The sequence below is a fragment of the Hipposideros armiger genome, unplaced genomic scaffold (assembly GCF_001890085.2).
Source record: "Hipposideros armiger isolate ML-2016 unplaced genomic scaffold, ASM189008v1 scaffold_141, whole genome shotgun sequence".
Lineage (NCBI taxonomy): Eukaryota > Metazoa > Chordata > Mammalia > Chiroptera > Hipposideridae > Hipposideros > Hipposideros armiger.
In genome coordinates, this window is record NW_017731491.1 from 2520459 (window position 1) to 2535258 (window position 14800).

General features: G+C 50.8%; 1 protein-coding gene across 3 annotated transcripts in view; it reads right to left on the reverse strand.

Annotated features, from left to right (window-relative positions):
• Positions 1 to 14800, reverse strand: part of RTN4RL1 (reticulon 4 receptor like 1) — a 70506-nt gene that overhangs the window by 39539 nt on the left and 16167 nt on the right. Inside the window, exon 2 of one of the 3 annotated variants that reach the window (XM_019650475.1) lies at positions 11218 to 11310. The exons of the other annotated variants lie outside the window; for them this stretch is intronic. Coding sequence (XP_019506020.1) covers positions 11218 to 11310 — 93 coding nt within the window. The remainder of the gene's footprint in view (positions 1 to 11217; positions 11311 to 14800) is intronic. 3 annotated transcript variants of the gene reach the window in all.

Below are 14800 nucleotides of genomic sequence, written 5' to 3' on the forward strand. Positions count from 1 at the left end.
GTCCAGAAGCCAGTGACTGATCTGCCTCGCCTGGGGAAGAGCGCAATGATGGTGCCAACTTGGGCCAGTGAAGCAACGTCCTCCACAACTAGACTGAAGAACAAAAGGACAGGAACTTGTCTGTTCCCCTTCCCCCAATTCCCCAGCGCTGTTCCCATCCCCCAATTCCCCAATAAAAATCTTAAAATAATAATAATAATAACAATAACTAATGTGTATTCAGCACTTACTAAGTGCTTGGCATTCAGTGAATGACTCAATGAGGATTATCTCACATTGTCATCCGCATGACAACCCTATGAAGTAGGTACTCTTATGATCCCCATTTTCAGATGACCAACTGAGGTTCAGAGATATAAGGGACTTGCCAAGATCCCTGGATTAGATTGAATAGTGCCCCCACCCCCCCCAAAAAAAGATATGTCCATGTCCAAATCCCCGAAACTTGTAAATGTAACCTTATTTGGAAAAAGTGTCTTTGCAGATGTAGTTAAGGATCTTGAAATGATGTCATCCTGGATTGCCTAGGTAGGCCCTAAATTTAATGACAAATGTCTTGGTAAGAGACACAAGAGAAGACAGAAGAGGGAGAAGCCTTATGAAGACAGAAGCAGAGATTGGAGTGAGGAAGCCACATGGAATGCCAACCACCACTAGAAGCTGTGAGTGACAAGGAAAAGATTGTGCCCAGTGCCTTCGAAGGGAGCACGGCCTTGCCAACACCTTGATTTCGGATTTCTGGCCTCATGCACTGTAAGAATCAAGTTCTGTTTTTGTCACTGAATGTGTAGCAATTTGTTACAGCAGCCCTGGGAAACAAATTCAGCTCCCACAGCTAACAAATGGCAGAGCCAGGATTCAAATCTGGCAGGCTGACCCCATACTCAGGCGCTGCCCACTGGGGAATGCAGCCAGGCCCCAGGGCCTGAATGCCAGTTCTGGCTCTCCTGCAAGTGAGCTGTGTGACCTTGAGAAAGTTGCTAAGCCTCAGCCTACTCATCTGCAAAATGAGGGGATGGGACAAGATAAATGGGGTGCCTTCAGGGGCTGCCACAGTGATGAGAAGGACAAATGGAGTTCTGAGTAACACAGTCAGGTGTGAAAAAGAAAAAAGCCTTAGCAAACTACCTGTAGACTACAATTTGTGTGGGTTTCTGGCCACCCACAATACGTTCCCGTCCTTCTGGACACAGTACACTGATTTTCCTTGGGGAGAACTGGTCCTTTCTAACTCTGCACCCATGTGCCTTAATGGTGCTGACCTCAGCCCCCACCTTCAGGGGCCCAAATCAGCACATACTCCGAGGCCTCAGGGATTGGTTCAGGGCTGAATTGGGGCCAGTGCATTATGCCCACAACTTTTGTTGAAACTGTTGGGTAAAGAGAAGCTCTCTTTTTCTTTTCTTTTTTTTAAAAAGATTTTATTGGGGAATTGGGGGAGGTGAACAGCGTTGGGGAATCAGGGAAAGGGAACAGACAAGTTGCTGTCCTTTTTGTTCTTCAGTCTAGTTGTGGAGGACATCATTTCACTGGCCCATGTTGGTATTATCATTGCACTATTCCCGGCTGAGGCAGTCGCTCGCCGGCCAGCCACTCACTGTAGCTTATGGCAGCCCACTGCAGCAGGGGCTGCAGCCTACGCCGTCACCAGCAACTCACGGCAGCCTAGCTCCAGGTAGAGCTGTTGTTCACCATCTTAGCTGTAGAGGGCGCAGCATCACTGGCCCTCACGTGGGATCCGAACTGGGGCCCTGCTGCTCAGAGCTGGTGTCCCAAGCCAGCGCTTAACCAGCGTGCCACTCAGCCAGCCCCAAAGCTCTCTTTTTCTGAGGGGAGGGGAGACCTGAACCTGGAGCTTCCGGAGCCTTCTTAGCATCATGGAAACTCAGGAGAAGCCACGCCAAGAAACAGAGATGAAGAAACCAAGTCCTGATGACACTGTGTGATCAAAGTGTACCTGAAGATGAATCTTTAAGTTGTAGGAGCCTGTGAGATTCCTTTTTCGTTCTAACAGTTTGGGTTTCTGTCGTTTATAACCACAGTGTCCCAACCCTCAGGTCACCAGACACCACTGTTTCTAAGGGCCCTTCTAGCTCTGAAGCAGGTGATTTCTGGGCCAGAAAATCCACAGTGTGTGTGTCTGCCTGCAAAGCATACCTGTGTGTTCACAGATATGCCTGCACATGTGTACTGTCCTCGCAGGACCCCTCCAATATCTCTGACAAGAGGTCATTACACCTCCATTGCTTGAGGCCTCGCTTAGGAAGCTGCTGGTCCATTGGGGGTCCAGGCGAAGCCTCACCAGACTCTTCCCGGTAACTTCCAGGTAACACCCTGGAGCCTCTGAGTCCTTGCATTGGTTATTTCCTCAGCCCAGCTCCTCGCTTGGCCCAGCATCCATATGTTCCCTTCCTCATCTCACCCGGTCTCTGATCAGTGTCATTTTCTCAAGAGGCTTCCTTGAATACCTTATTCCAAATCGCCACCCCTCACCTTCTGTGTCCTCACTTCCCCAGCCCTCATCAGCCCTGCCATTACTTCCTGTCCATGACCCCCAGGAGTGTGAGTTCCATGAGAGCAGGTCTGTGCCTGTTTTGCTCACCACCTGGGTCCTCAGCACCCAGGTACCTGGCACCCAGCTGATGTCATTAGTTGTTTGCTCAGTGAATGAATTAATGAATGAATTAATGAATGCTGTAGGCACATATAACTGGAAGACTAGATGTAGTCTAGGGCTCAAGGACCACTTCCTGAGGAAGTGTCATTCGAGCTGAGCTCTGAAAGAGGAGAAGGAATTATCCAGGTGAGGGGGATGAGGTGGGGGCAATGTCACCGGCAGCACAATCCGCTTGTGGGAGGACTCTGAAGTAGAGGGAGATTGACACACGTAAAGCACAGAAAATCAGCATGAAGGGTAAGTAGTGTGAGGTGAGGTTGGAGGGAGAGGCAGGAGCCATTTCACAGGAGGGCTTAAAAGCCCTGTTAAAAACCAGGGCCTCTATTCCCAGAGCCGTGAGAGAGAAGCCACTTAAGCAATCAAAGTGATATGATCAGATCATGTTCCCTAACATCACCTGTCTGCACTGTGGAGCCTGGAGACAAGAAGCTAGAGCACCAATCAGGAGGCTATTGCAATAGTCCAAGCGAGAGATGCGGAGCCCTGGTCTAAGATGGTAAAGGCAGGGGAAAGAGAAGAGGGTGAATTTAAGCAATGTGCAGGCGATCGACGGGATTGGTGGAAAATGACGAGAGAGAGGATGACTCACTCAGTGGGTGCTCCGCTTAGAGCGAAGCAGCTCCCTCACCGTCCTAGATTTGGACACTTCTATTAATGTGACCAAAGATTATAGATGCTTTTTTGGGGGGAAGGCACATCAAACTTTCTGACTCACTGTGCTTACAGGAAAATACTTCCTCATCATAATAACCCTTACAGAGACAAGAAGTGTCTTCTGTGAGAGAGCTGGAGTGCCGGAGCCCATGGCAAGCTGCTGGATCACAGCCTTGAAAAGGAGGCCAGGGCATCACACACTGGCTGAAGCCAGAGAACCAACCACCGAGGGGGTTTCATTTCAAGCACGAGAAAGTGATCATGGGCAAGGGATACACACTCTCTCCTTCCTCCAGGCTAGTGAATTTTTGAGACAAGAAAAAAGAAACAGAAGCAACGTCACCACAATATACTACCTACATCTCTTGTTTCTAGAGGGTTCCAAGACCACTACCTCTGTTCTTCTGGGCTGCCAATCCCTGTGCATGATTTCAGAGACCAGGGAAGGAATCTACCTGAGTGGAGGCTCCAGGAGCAAGTGCCTGGAAGACATAAGTGGGACACAGGCCAAGTCTGAGTTCTGCCCTTCTTAGGCAGAACTCAAATGGCCAGGGAGAGGCACTCTCAGGCTTTCTCTACCTTTTGACAACTGTGCTAGTGGCACCATTAAAAATGGGCATCATGGGTTGCACACCAGTGTGACTGCACTTCGTGCCACAGAACTGTACACTTAACATGATGAAAATGGTTTTATGTTATCTATAAAATAAATAATAAAAAAGATACCTTACAGTCCACGGAAATAAGCAACTACCTCATGCTTTAATTTCTCCTACAAAATGCCTGCTAAGGTTGTCTTCCAGCCTATGGTTGAACACACACAACAACAGGCAGTTCACTACCACGCTTAGCAGAGAACTCCATCTTTTACATTGCTGTCAGATAGTTCTTGGAATAAAATCAAACTTTTTTTTTTTTTTTAAAGTCATCACAGAGCTTTTGGAGCCCACTGCAGATGCTCTTCAGAGTCAGAATCTTTCCAGAGCTGGGCCTTCCTGTGTATTACACCATTGTTCTGTCCTGCTCCTTTTTTTTTTTTTTAAAGAAATTTTATTGGAAACAGTGTGCTTTTCCAGGACCCATAAACTCCAAGTCAGGAAGTTGTTTCAATCTAGTTGTGGAGGGCAAAACTCCTTGGCCCATGTGGGAATACGAACCGGCAACCTTGGTGTTACGAGCCTGTGCTCTAACCACCTGAGCTAACTGGCCGCCCCGTCCTGCTGCTTAAAGTCATACTGTGTTGCATCTCCAGGAGGTGAGATGGTGTGCACCAAGCCCCACACTCACCCTCCTTCCTTGTAAACACAGGCCCCCGCTCCCTTGTGATGTGCAGCCACATCAGAGCAGGGGTTTGGACTGCATGCAAGGAAAGAGTCCCTCTCTGGATTCAGAGAGAGTCAACCTGGGTAAGATGTGGTGTCTGACCTTGGCCAATTAGTACCTTGCTTGGTGTAACCATCTGAGTCACGGATTCAATTCGATTCAGCAAACATTTATTGAGCATCTTAGCGCCAGCCGATTTCTGTCTGTTCTGTAAGTGCAATGAAGCTCAGCCTTCTCTCCAGATTAGAGTTATTTGTATTTCAAGGCAAAAAGGTAAGTTTTAAGTACCTGTAAGAAGCAGTAATGGATGCCTTGTGGAGGGGCAGGCATATGCTGGGGCCAAGGGAGAGGAGCTGAGAAATGGCCCGTGAGCCAGGGCAGGAGGACCTGGCTGCAGACAGGGAAGAAAAAATAGACTGAGAAGCCAGATAAAGCCTGGGGGATTGTTTTTTGTGTTTTTTTTAATCTACCCCAACTTTCTTTTTAATAAAAAAGATGATGCATGCACATAGTAAAAACGCATTTTTTTTTCAAAGAACACAAAAGGGTATACAATGAAAAATAAATCTCCTTTCCTCTCCCAGACCTCCAGTCCCCAGTATCTTTCTTCAGAGACATCCCACTGTTAACAGTTTCTTTTGTGTCTTTCCAAAAAATTTCTATCACATACAAGGATATCTTTCTTTTTAAAACCCAAATGGTAGTGCAGTGTATTACCACTGCGCTTTCACTTAGCAATACATCTTGGCATTCACCCCATATCAGCACATACAGAGTCACCCATTCCTTGAAGTGCAGAATCCCATTGTAGGGGGGTGTTGTAATCTACCCAGTTGGTCCCCTTCTGATGGACATTTAGGTTGTTTCCGGTTTCTGCAATTACAGACAATAACATGCATGCTCCTGTATGTGCATTACTGCCCCCAGGTGCCAGTGTATCAGTCAGATAAATTCCTGGAAGTGGAATTGTTATATTTAGATAAAACTGTGTTTGGGACTGTGGCTGTTAAGTCCAGTTGGAGCTGTGTCTCTAAAAGAGGCGATGGTGTGTGCTGAGGTTAAACTGCCCTCCTTCCTTGCATACACAGGCCCCCAGTTCCCTCACTGATATGTGGCCAGAGCAAGGGTTTGAGCTGCATGCAGGGAAAGAGTCCCCCTCTGGGGCCGGCCAAGTGGCGCGGTGGTTGAGGGCTGGCTTGGGATGCCAGAGGGCCCCAGTTCGGATCCCACATATGAGGGCCAGTGACACTGCCCTCCACAGCTAAGATGCTAAACAATAGCTCAACCTGGAGCTGGGCTGCTGTGAGTCCCCAGCGACGGCGTGGGCAGCAGCCCCTGTGGCAGTGGGTTGCCATGGGCTACCATGTGTAGCCAGCAGCCAGCGTGAGTGGCCAGCAGCCGCAGTGAGTGGCCGTCCAGAAGCCGGCGACTGATCTGCCTCACCCGGGAAGAGCGCAATGATGGTGCCAACTTGGGCCAGTGAAGCAACGTCCTCCACAAGTAGACTGAAGAACAAAAGGACAGCAACTTGTCTGTTCCCCTTCCCCCAATTCCCCAGCACTGTTCCCATCCCCCCAATTCCCCAATAAAAATCTTAAAAAAAAAAAAAGAGTCCCCCTCTGGATTCAGAAAGAGCTGACCTCTGTGGTTGGGGACCCAGTTGGGATCTAAGATATGAAGACCCGCTCTAGTCGAGGGCTAAGCGTATGTAGAGAAATCAAAGCTTAACAGCAAGGCATTTAGTTAGCACAATGCCTGGTACATAACGAGTGCTCCATCAACATGAGCTATTATTGGTATTATTATTATTATTACTATTATTCAGAGGGAGCCCTGTCTGGCCAGAAAAGCTCCCAGGGTAGGTCTAAGAGTCCAGTTGCATCAAAGGCACGGAACTGGGAGCCTGCTAAGCATTTGCAACTGGGCAAGAGCTGAGACAGGCAGTTCCCACTTATCATTGCTTGGCATCTGGAACTCCTGGGCCATTGCCAGTACCTAATAAATACCATACTTCATGCCTTGCCATTGTCACCCACGCGTCCCCCTGATGCCTGCTGATGACGTCTACATTTCCACACATGACTCCTTCATGACCTGCTTTCTTTTTTAAGTGGTGAATACAGCCCAAATTATGTCACTGTGACATAAAGAAACTAAATTTGTGTGTGAATGGGGACAAGGAGTAGGGTAGGTACACCAGAACCTACAAACCCAAAAAAGAATTAGCCTTAGCTTTGGGGACCAATCCTGGGTCCGAATCCTGGCCCCAACACTTACAAGCTCTGTGGCTTTGGGAAGTCATTTAATCTCCTTGAGACTTAATTTCCTCATCTATGAAATGGGCTAAGCTTTTGTTCTAACAGGATCGCTGTTAGGAGTAAACAAGATAATAGATTATTTCTGAATTTTTTTATAGACCAGCCTTATTCCAAAAATGACTTCAGACAGTTGAGATAATGTATGTAAAGCGCCTGGCAAATAGAAGAGGCTTAATAAAGCATCAATTCCCTTCCCCTACTCTTCTGTCAAAGTGATTACCATTGGACCCAAGCTCCCCATTTCAAGGTGCCGCCATCACTTGTAACACTTCTGGAACTTCCTTGTGAGAAAACTGCCTCAATTCTTGAGTGCCATCTTGTTTTTCACCTTAAAGGAAAAAAAAAAAATCCCAACAACAAGACAAACCACATTCTTCAGATTGCTCATCTCCTTTATTCACAACACACAACTTCAAATTACTTTTGGCCTTTTCCAAAAAAAAATCAAACCCACCCTCAAAGGTCAAGGATTCACCACGAGCTAAGGCTATTAAGAGGAAAATGCTGTGAGATCTGAAGCAATTTCCCACGAACGCATCAACTGTTTTGAGCAAGCACAGCAGAACTGGAGTAAGAGCACAGCCTCCCAGCCCCCACCCCCCTACAACGACTTTGAACAGGCCCATTCCTTAGGACACTTACATTCAAAGCCTCTTTGCAGGCAAGTGGTCCTACTCTGTGGATCACATTTCCCACTCTCTGGGGGAAAAGCAGATTTTGCTGTCTCTGAGAAGTGTGTGCTTACGAGGAATTCGTAGGCACTGGGTGTGAGGATAAGGCATTGAGAGGAAAGTGGTGGGCAAGTTTGAGAGGATGGAGTGGCCTTCCCCCCATCTTTTATGGGGACACTGAGAAAGGAACCCAGGGACTCAGGGTGGCAGATAGGATGCCTCGGGGAGCAGAGAGCAGTGTCTCCCCTGTGCCCATGCCCATTGTGCTACAACGGACCCACCAACTCTCCCAGCCGGAGATGCACTTGGCCCTTCCTAGGGCAAAAGCACGGCAAAGCCTGCCCTCAGTCTGAATTTCCTCAGCCTCATACCCAGATCTTCTCAAGTCGGAAAATGCCAGAGGACCCTCTCCATTCTCTCCCTGCCAGCGTATGAGCTTGCTCCTCCCAAGCCCGTATTTTGAAAGACATTCCTGGCCCTATCTGACCTCAGAGAAGACTGCAGGCAGGGCGGCCAAGTGAGAAGACCCCCACCCTCCAGACCAGTGAGGCCTGGGCTCACATCGCTTGGGCAGCGCAGCCAGGCTGGGCAGCCTACCACCTCAGCAAACATTCACGAGGCCCTCGGGTGCAGGCCTTTATCTGGGATGTGCGGCTCCTCTGCTCTCACAGGAAGACTGGAAGCTTGCCCTGAGCTCACAGGGACGGAATGAGACGCTGAGGCCATCACAGCACAATGAGTTTTCACTGTGTGGCTGTGAAAGGAGGGCAGGGGGTGGGAGCCTCCACAAGTAGGGGGGCCTAGAACGGCTCTGTGAGGTCAAGATCTTTGGCCTTCTCTAGCTCTCCTCCTGATAGGCTCATCTGGGGAAGGAAGGAGCACCACCGGCCAGAATACAGTGGGGCACAGTTGTTATGTCTGGCATGCAGAGCTGAAAAAACACCTCTGAATCTTTATCATCCCTCTTAGATGGCTTGCTGCAGCATCTACAGCCAGTTAAAGATAAACAAGTCCTTATCCTCTTGCTAATTGGTTCAAATCGATTGACCTTATAAGTGAGCCTAATGCACAACTGGTAATAGATGGCCTGTATGTCAAACAAACCTGTCCACTTAACTAGCTGTCGCTCAAGCAGCTGAACAAGGCACATTAACCCAAATTTCTCAGAGCATCTTCTCATGATAGGCTGCAGAGCCAGCGTTTCCCCCATTGGGCTAAAACATTTGCTGGGTCAACAGACCTGCTTAAAGGCACCAGATCCTATTAGGCGGGTGGTGATAACACTAGTGTAGATTCCTCAGGGAGGCGGAGGGAGTGCGGAGCCTGTGACAAGAGTCCAAGGGCCTGGGCCGGCCGAGTGGCATGTTGCTTAAGAGCTGGCTTGGGATGCCAGAAGGCCCCGGTTCAGATCCCACATGAGGGCCGGTGACACTGCCCTCCACAGCTAAGATGGTGAACAATGGCTCGACCTGCAGCTGGGCTGCGAGAGTCGCCGGCGGCGGCGAAGGCTGCAGTGAGGTTGCAGTGGGCTGCCGTAAAGCTACTGTGAGTGGCTGGCAGCCGGTGTGAGCTGCCAAGAGCTGCCGTCCAATGGCCGGTGAGCGACTGCCTCACCCAGGAAAAGCGCAATGATAATACCAACATGGGCCAGTGAAGCAATGTCCTCCGCAACTAGACTGAGGAACGAAAGAACAGCAACTTGTCTGTTCCCCTCCCCCAATTCCCCAATAAAATCTTAAGAAAAAAAAAAAAAAGAGTTCCAGGGCCCTGCCCTGCCCTGCCCAGCCCTGACTCACATCACCTGGCCAGGGAAAGGGCTGCATCCCAAGTGTTGGCAGAGGAGGAGCAGGAAGGAGGTATTCCTGGCACTCTCACGACCTGGCTTCCATTGACCTTTTGATTTGTTTCCTCACTTGGCCAGTTCCCAGGAAAGCTTGGGTCGGTCTCACTGACCCCACCTCCCGAGTTGGGTCACCGGTGCTTTCCAAGCGGAGATGATGTTCAGCCTTTTATTGTACTAGTGTCTGAAATGGTCTGGGAACTGATAAAGACAACAGACTCCAGGAGATGGCCTAGAAGTCTTGGCTAGGGTAGGGGTAGACAGCACCTTCTCTCCTCCCCATTCCCCCTCCCCCCCCAGTGGAGGGCTAGCTGCTGGCCCAGAATGCCTCTCAGTCCTCCAGAGCCTCCACCAGCCACCTCTAACTTCCCTCTGCTCTATTAATAAACCTCAGCGAAGATCCTTCTGAGCCCCCTCCTCGGGGTTTGATCCTCCCTGCTTTGCCTTATCAGCCTTGCTTTTCACAAGCACTTAAATTCAGGAGAAAAGAGAAAAAGTGAAATCAGATAGAAATGCAGGTCTGTTTGCTGTTTTCTCCAATGAAATGGTTCTGGGTAAACAGCAGACGCCTTTGATGAAATCCCAGCAGGCTTAAACAATAAAGCTAGTTACAAACTCAATCTGGCAGAGATATCAGATCTGAAATTGTTTCAAAAAACATGTCAACATTTTCTAATGCTCCTTAAAAAACTTCCTGGGCTGCCCACTGTGGAATCTGGCTTGAGAAGATAGGACAGGGGCAACCCCGGCTCTCAGAGTGCCATGGGACTTTGTGAGCCAGGAGCCGAGGAGGCTAGCTGCTGAGGATGGACTGCCAGCTGTAGAAGCCTAAATGGCCACTTCACGGTCACTGCCCAACCAAGGCTGGGTACCAGCCACCCCTTCATACACCACTGCAGCCCCACCCCCCACCCCCAAAGCTGGCCTCCCTGCCTCCACCCTTCACTTTCTACTTTCTATTCTCCATACTGCAGCCAACAGAAGCTTTTAAAAATGTAAATCAGATCATGCCATTTCTTTGCTTAAAACCTCTAATGCCTTTGCACTGCACTTAGAATAAAATCCAAACTCCTCCCATGGCCTATAAAATCCTGCGGGATCTGCCACTGCTGACTTCTCCCTCACTCACTACACTCCAGCCTACCGTCCTAGAATACCAATCTCTTTCCTGCCTCTGGACCTTTGCACTTGCTGTAAACTGCCTGGGATGCTTTTGCTGCGACCCATTGTCATGGTTCAGCTCCCTGACCACCCCTGCTAGTTTTGCTCCTCTCCCTGGCCAAGTACAATATCACATTACAGTTTATCCTCTACACTAAATTCAATCACTATCTGAAATCACTTTGTGTTTCCTTATTGACTGTTTCCTCCTTTGGAATGCAATCTCCCTACAGGCCCAGATTTGTGTCTCCTTGCTGGCAGCCCATAACTGGCACATAGTAGGTGCTCAATAATTATCTGCTGCATGAATGAACGAACAGCAAGGATGTCATCACCCCTCTAGCTATCCTCCAGGGCAATGCCTAGGAGGCCTGAAGTACAGCACGTAGAAATATCTTTCCAGCCTTTCTCTTGGCCTCTGGCTGTCCCTGTCCCACCCAGGCTTACCCAAGGTCCCTGCAGGCTTTGGGCCACCAAGCCTTGAAGGTCAGGTCTAGCCCAGGGTGCAGGGAGGACTCAAATGTTCCCCCCCCACTTTCACTGCTTTCCCACCCCCCCCCCACCCAAACTCACATGCAGCCTCCAAGATGTGGGTGGGCAGGGGCGTTGGGGGAGCTGGGTCGACTCGATCTTCGCAGGCCTTCTGGTTAAAGCACAAGCGCTGGCCTGGGGAAAGAAAGCGATGCCACCCGAGGGCGCAGGCCCCCCATCCCCACCCTGCCGGGGTTTGCGATCGATCCCTGCCTCTCCGGCCTCATTACCGAGGAGAGCTGCCGGGGCTGGCAGAGGAGCCAGACGGCTGCGGAGGGGGCAGGGAGGCCTCATTGGCTCCCTGGCCCGGATTAAATATTTACTATGTTTTGTTTGGCCTTTGGGGGAAGGGCGGGGGAGGACTGTTGCAGCGATCGGAGCTGCGGGCGAGACCAGGCCGCGTCCAGGGACGAGGGCGGTGCCCCGGCCTCCCCACGGCGGGCCGAGACAGCACCCCCGGGCCCGACCCCTCGCGGGGCGGGGATTGCCCGTTGCCGAGCCTCTGGGCCGCGCTGGGTTACCGCGCAGAGCCGCAGGGAGCCGCTGCTGCCCGGGATACGACTCCCCATCGCGGTCCCCGCGCTCTTTGTAACCTCGCTTCCTCTGGCCGTCGGTCCTGCCTGCAGACCCCGAACCCGAGCCCCGTCCCACGCGGGCCAGTCCCCGACCCACCGTGGGTCCGAGCGCCCAGGCTGCGTTAGGCCGTGTCGCTAGTGCCAGTCTCAACTGATCCCAACAGTAGCCCCAAGAGGGCTTCACGCTCCCATTTTATAGACGTGAAATCAACAGGAGGAGAAGGATAGATGCGTGGCCAGAATGGGCACAGGTCTACCCCTAATGCCCGGGCTTCCTCACAAGGCGCGCTGGCAGGGAGACAATGCACTGGCCCGCTCTGCCCACCAGCTGGGCCGTTTGGGAGAGAAAGGCAAGTGGAATAGTCTCAGCCTTGCAGGGACCCAGTCTGGAGTACTCTAAAAACTCTGGTGGGTGGGCAAGTTTGACATGCTCTGTCTGTTCCTCCAGCAGCCAGAGGGGAGGGACCCTGGAGTCCCTTTTACCAGGCACACACACAACTGCTAGCCATCCATCCCCACACACAACAGGAGCTGTGGGAGGCAGAGTACAGAAGAAACAGGGCTGACCCTCACTGAGCATACAGTCTGATATACACACAGTGAGAGCTGCTATCCTCCCCAGTCCCCACTCAAATGTACACTATGATATACATAGTGTATACATAGTGTACACTATGATGTACACCGCTCACACATAGCGGTGACCACTCTATCACATTACAGTTTAGCCTCTACACTAAATTCAATCACTATCTGAAATCACTTTGTGTTTCCTTATTGACTGTCTCCTCCTTCGGAATGCAATCTCCCTACAGGCCCAGATTTGTGTCTCCTTGCTGGCAGCCCATAACATGGAGTTACACGGATGTACACTCACCCTAAGGGTCTGCTCACATTCTACATGTGGAGATCCACACACTTGCCCACCCAGCCTCACCTCTACATATATTTGTGTACATGTGCCCATGTACATGCACACATCAACTAAGGAGTGGCTGCCCCACCCACTGTCATGGGTGTGCCCACTAATAAAAACACACAGGCATACATACTAAAAGAGCTGCCCCGTCCCTATACAAGCATGCGTCTATGCCGGCGCACACACATTCACACACAAAGAACACCCATCTCCACCTTGGTACCTGCTGGTGTGCATGCGTGCGCGCGCGCGCACACACACACACACACACACACACACACACACACACCTGACAATCCCTTCATCCCATCCCTGCACATATGTGCACACATGCACATGCATACACTGGTGTCCATCCCCACCTCATCCCTATACATGTGTCCCCCTACACACACACACACACACACACACACACACACACACACAGAGGCATACACGCTTGCGCACTAACTACAGGCGGCTGGGGAAAAGCTGCAGCCTCCAGCCCTGCTCCTATTTAAAGAGAAGCATTGCTGGAAAAGGAACAAAAGCAAAGCCAGCTATAAATAGCCACCTCCCTCCCGCTTTTCCTGCCCTCCGGCCTCACTGCCTTGCTTCTTCTCTCCTGCCTCAGGCCCAGAACAGCCAGGGCAGGCCTGTCCCTGGGGGTAAGCTGCAGAGCCCTGGAAGCCATGTGGCCAAGCAATGACCACTGGGACAGGCCAGGAACTCGGGGCCCAGGTGGGTGCAGGGGCATAGTGCCAGCCACCTGCAGCCAGCCCTGCATGTGTGTGCCCAGCTCAGAGGGAAGGAGGCCCATGTAGGGCAGGGCCGCTGCTTCAGCAGAACTGCAAAGGCTGGCAGCTGTGAGAGGAGGAAGGTGAGGCTGCCAAGCAGCAGCCACGGCTGCCCAGGGCACTCCCTTCCCGGCCGGGCCAGCCCTTCTCTGGGCCCAGTGTCAGGGATAGTGGGTGTCCTGTCAGGAAGCCACATGGGGTGGAAGAGAGGAAGTTGGGGAGAAGATACAAGTCCTGCTTTGAGTTCCAGTTCTATCACCTACTGACCACACCATTCAGCCTCGGTTCAGCGCCCTCTTCACAGGGTGTTGGGAATGCTGCAAGAAAAACAGGTGTGCTTGGCAGGCCCCTGGGAACTGTGGAGGGCCATAGGATGAGGGAGATTACAACCTGCACTGCATGTCTAAGAATTGGCTAAAAATAGCAATTAACTCCATTCATTTTTTACTATATTTACCATGTATTTACTAGGCACTGGACTATCTTTGGCTTATTTGACCTTCTGTGAGGTAGGTACTGTTTATATTCCCATTTTACAGTTGGAGAAACTGAGATTCAAGTGCTTACCTCAAGGTCACACAGGCCCCTGAAGCACAAAGCCAGGTTGCAAAGGCAAGCTGAGACTGAGAGCAAAGCCCTCCTTCCCACCTCTTGTACTATGGGAGTCTGGGGCCCCCTGGTTCTTAGGTTAGCCTCTCTTCAGGGGCCTGTGGAAGACTGGGCTGGGCTGCCTCCCTCAGGCTAGCCTGGGACTGGAATTGGATGGGCTGCAGGGAGGGAGTTGGCTGATCCTCCGCTCCTGAGGACCCCACCAGGGACTTCCTGCATCAGCCCACCCCCACCCACCCCTGTCCCTAGCTCCCCTGAGGGGTCTCTCTCCACCAACACTGGGGAAGGAAAAGGGAGGGGGTAGGAGAAGAGCTTAGGCAGACCTACTTTCAAGGCTTTAATCCTTTTTGCTTAAAGGATTTTTTTTTTTTTGCTTGGGGAAGACTTGGTCTGATCAGAGGAGAGACACAGGGAGCTGACAAGCTGCGGAGGATGGGGGGGTGAGGAAAAAGAAATACATATTTATTACTCTCAATTATTAAAAAATAGATAGTACCGGATCTTAGGTCCTGGCAGACACTGCAACGGCATGTGTGCAATGACTATTTTCCTTTCTTTCCCTTTTCTCTCTTTGTTAAAAAAATTTATTTTATTTATTTTTTTGATTAATTCTGTTGAGATTATAATGTGGCTAGCTCATTAGAAAAGATGCCCTGGCCAGTTCCCAGCAGGGTGGAAGCATTGGGCACTAGAGAGGTGAATAGTCTACTGCCAGGGAGCTTCCATATCCCAGGTGTAGCGGGGGG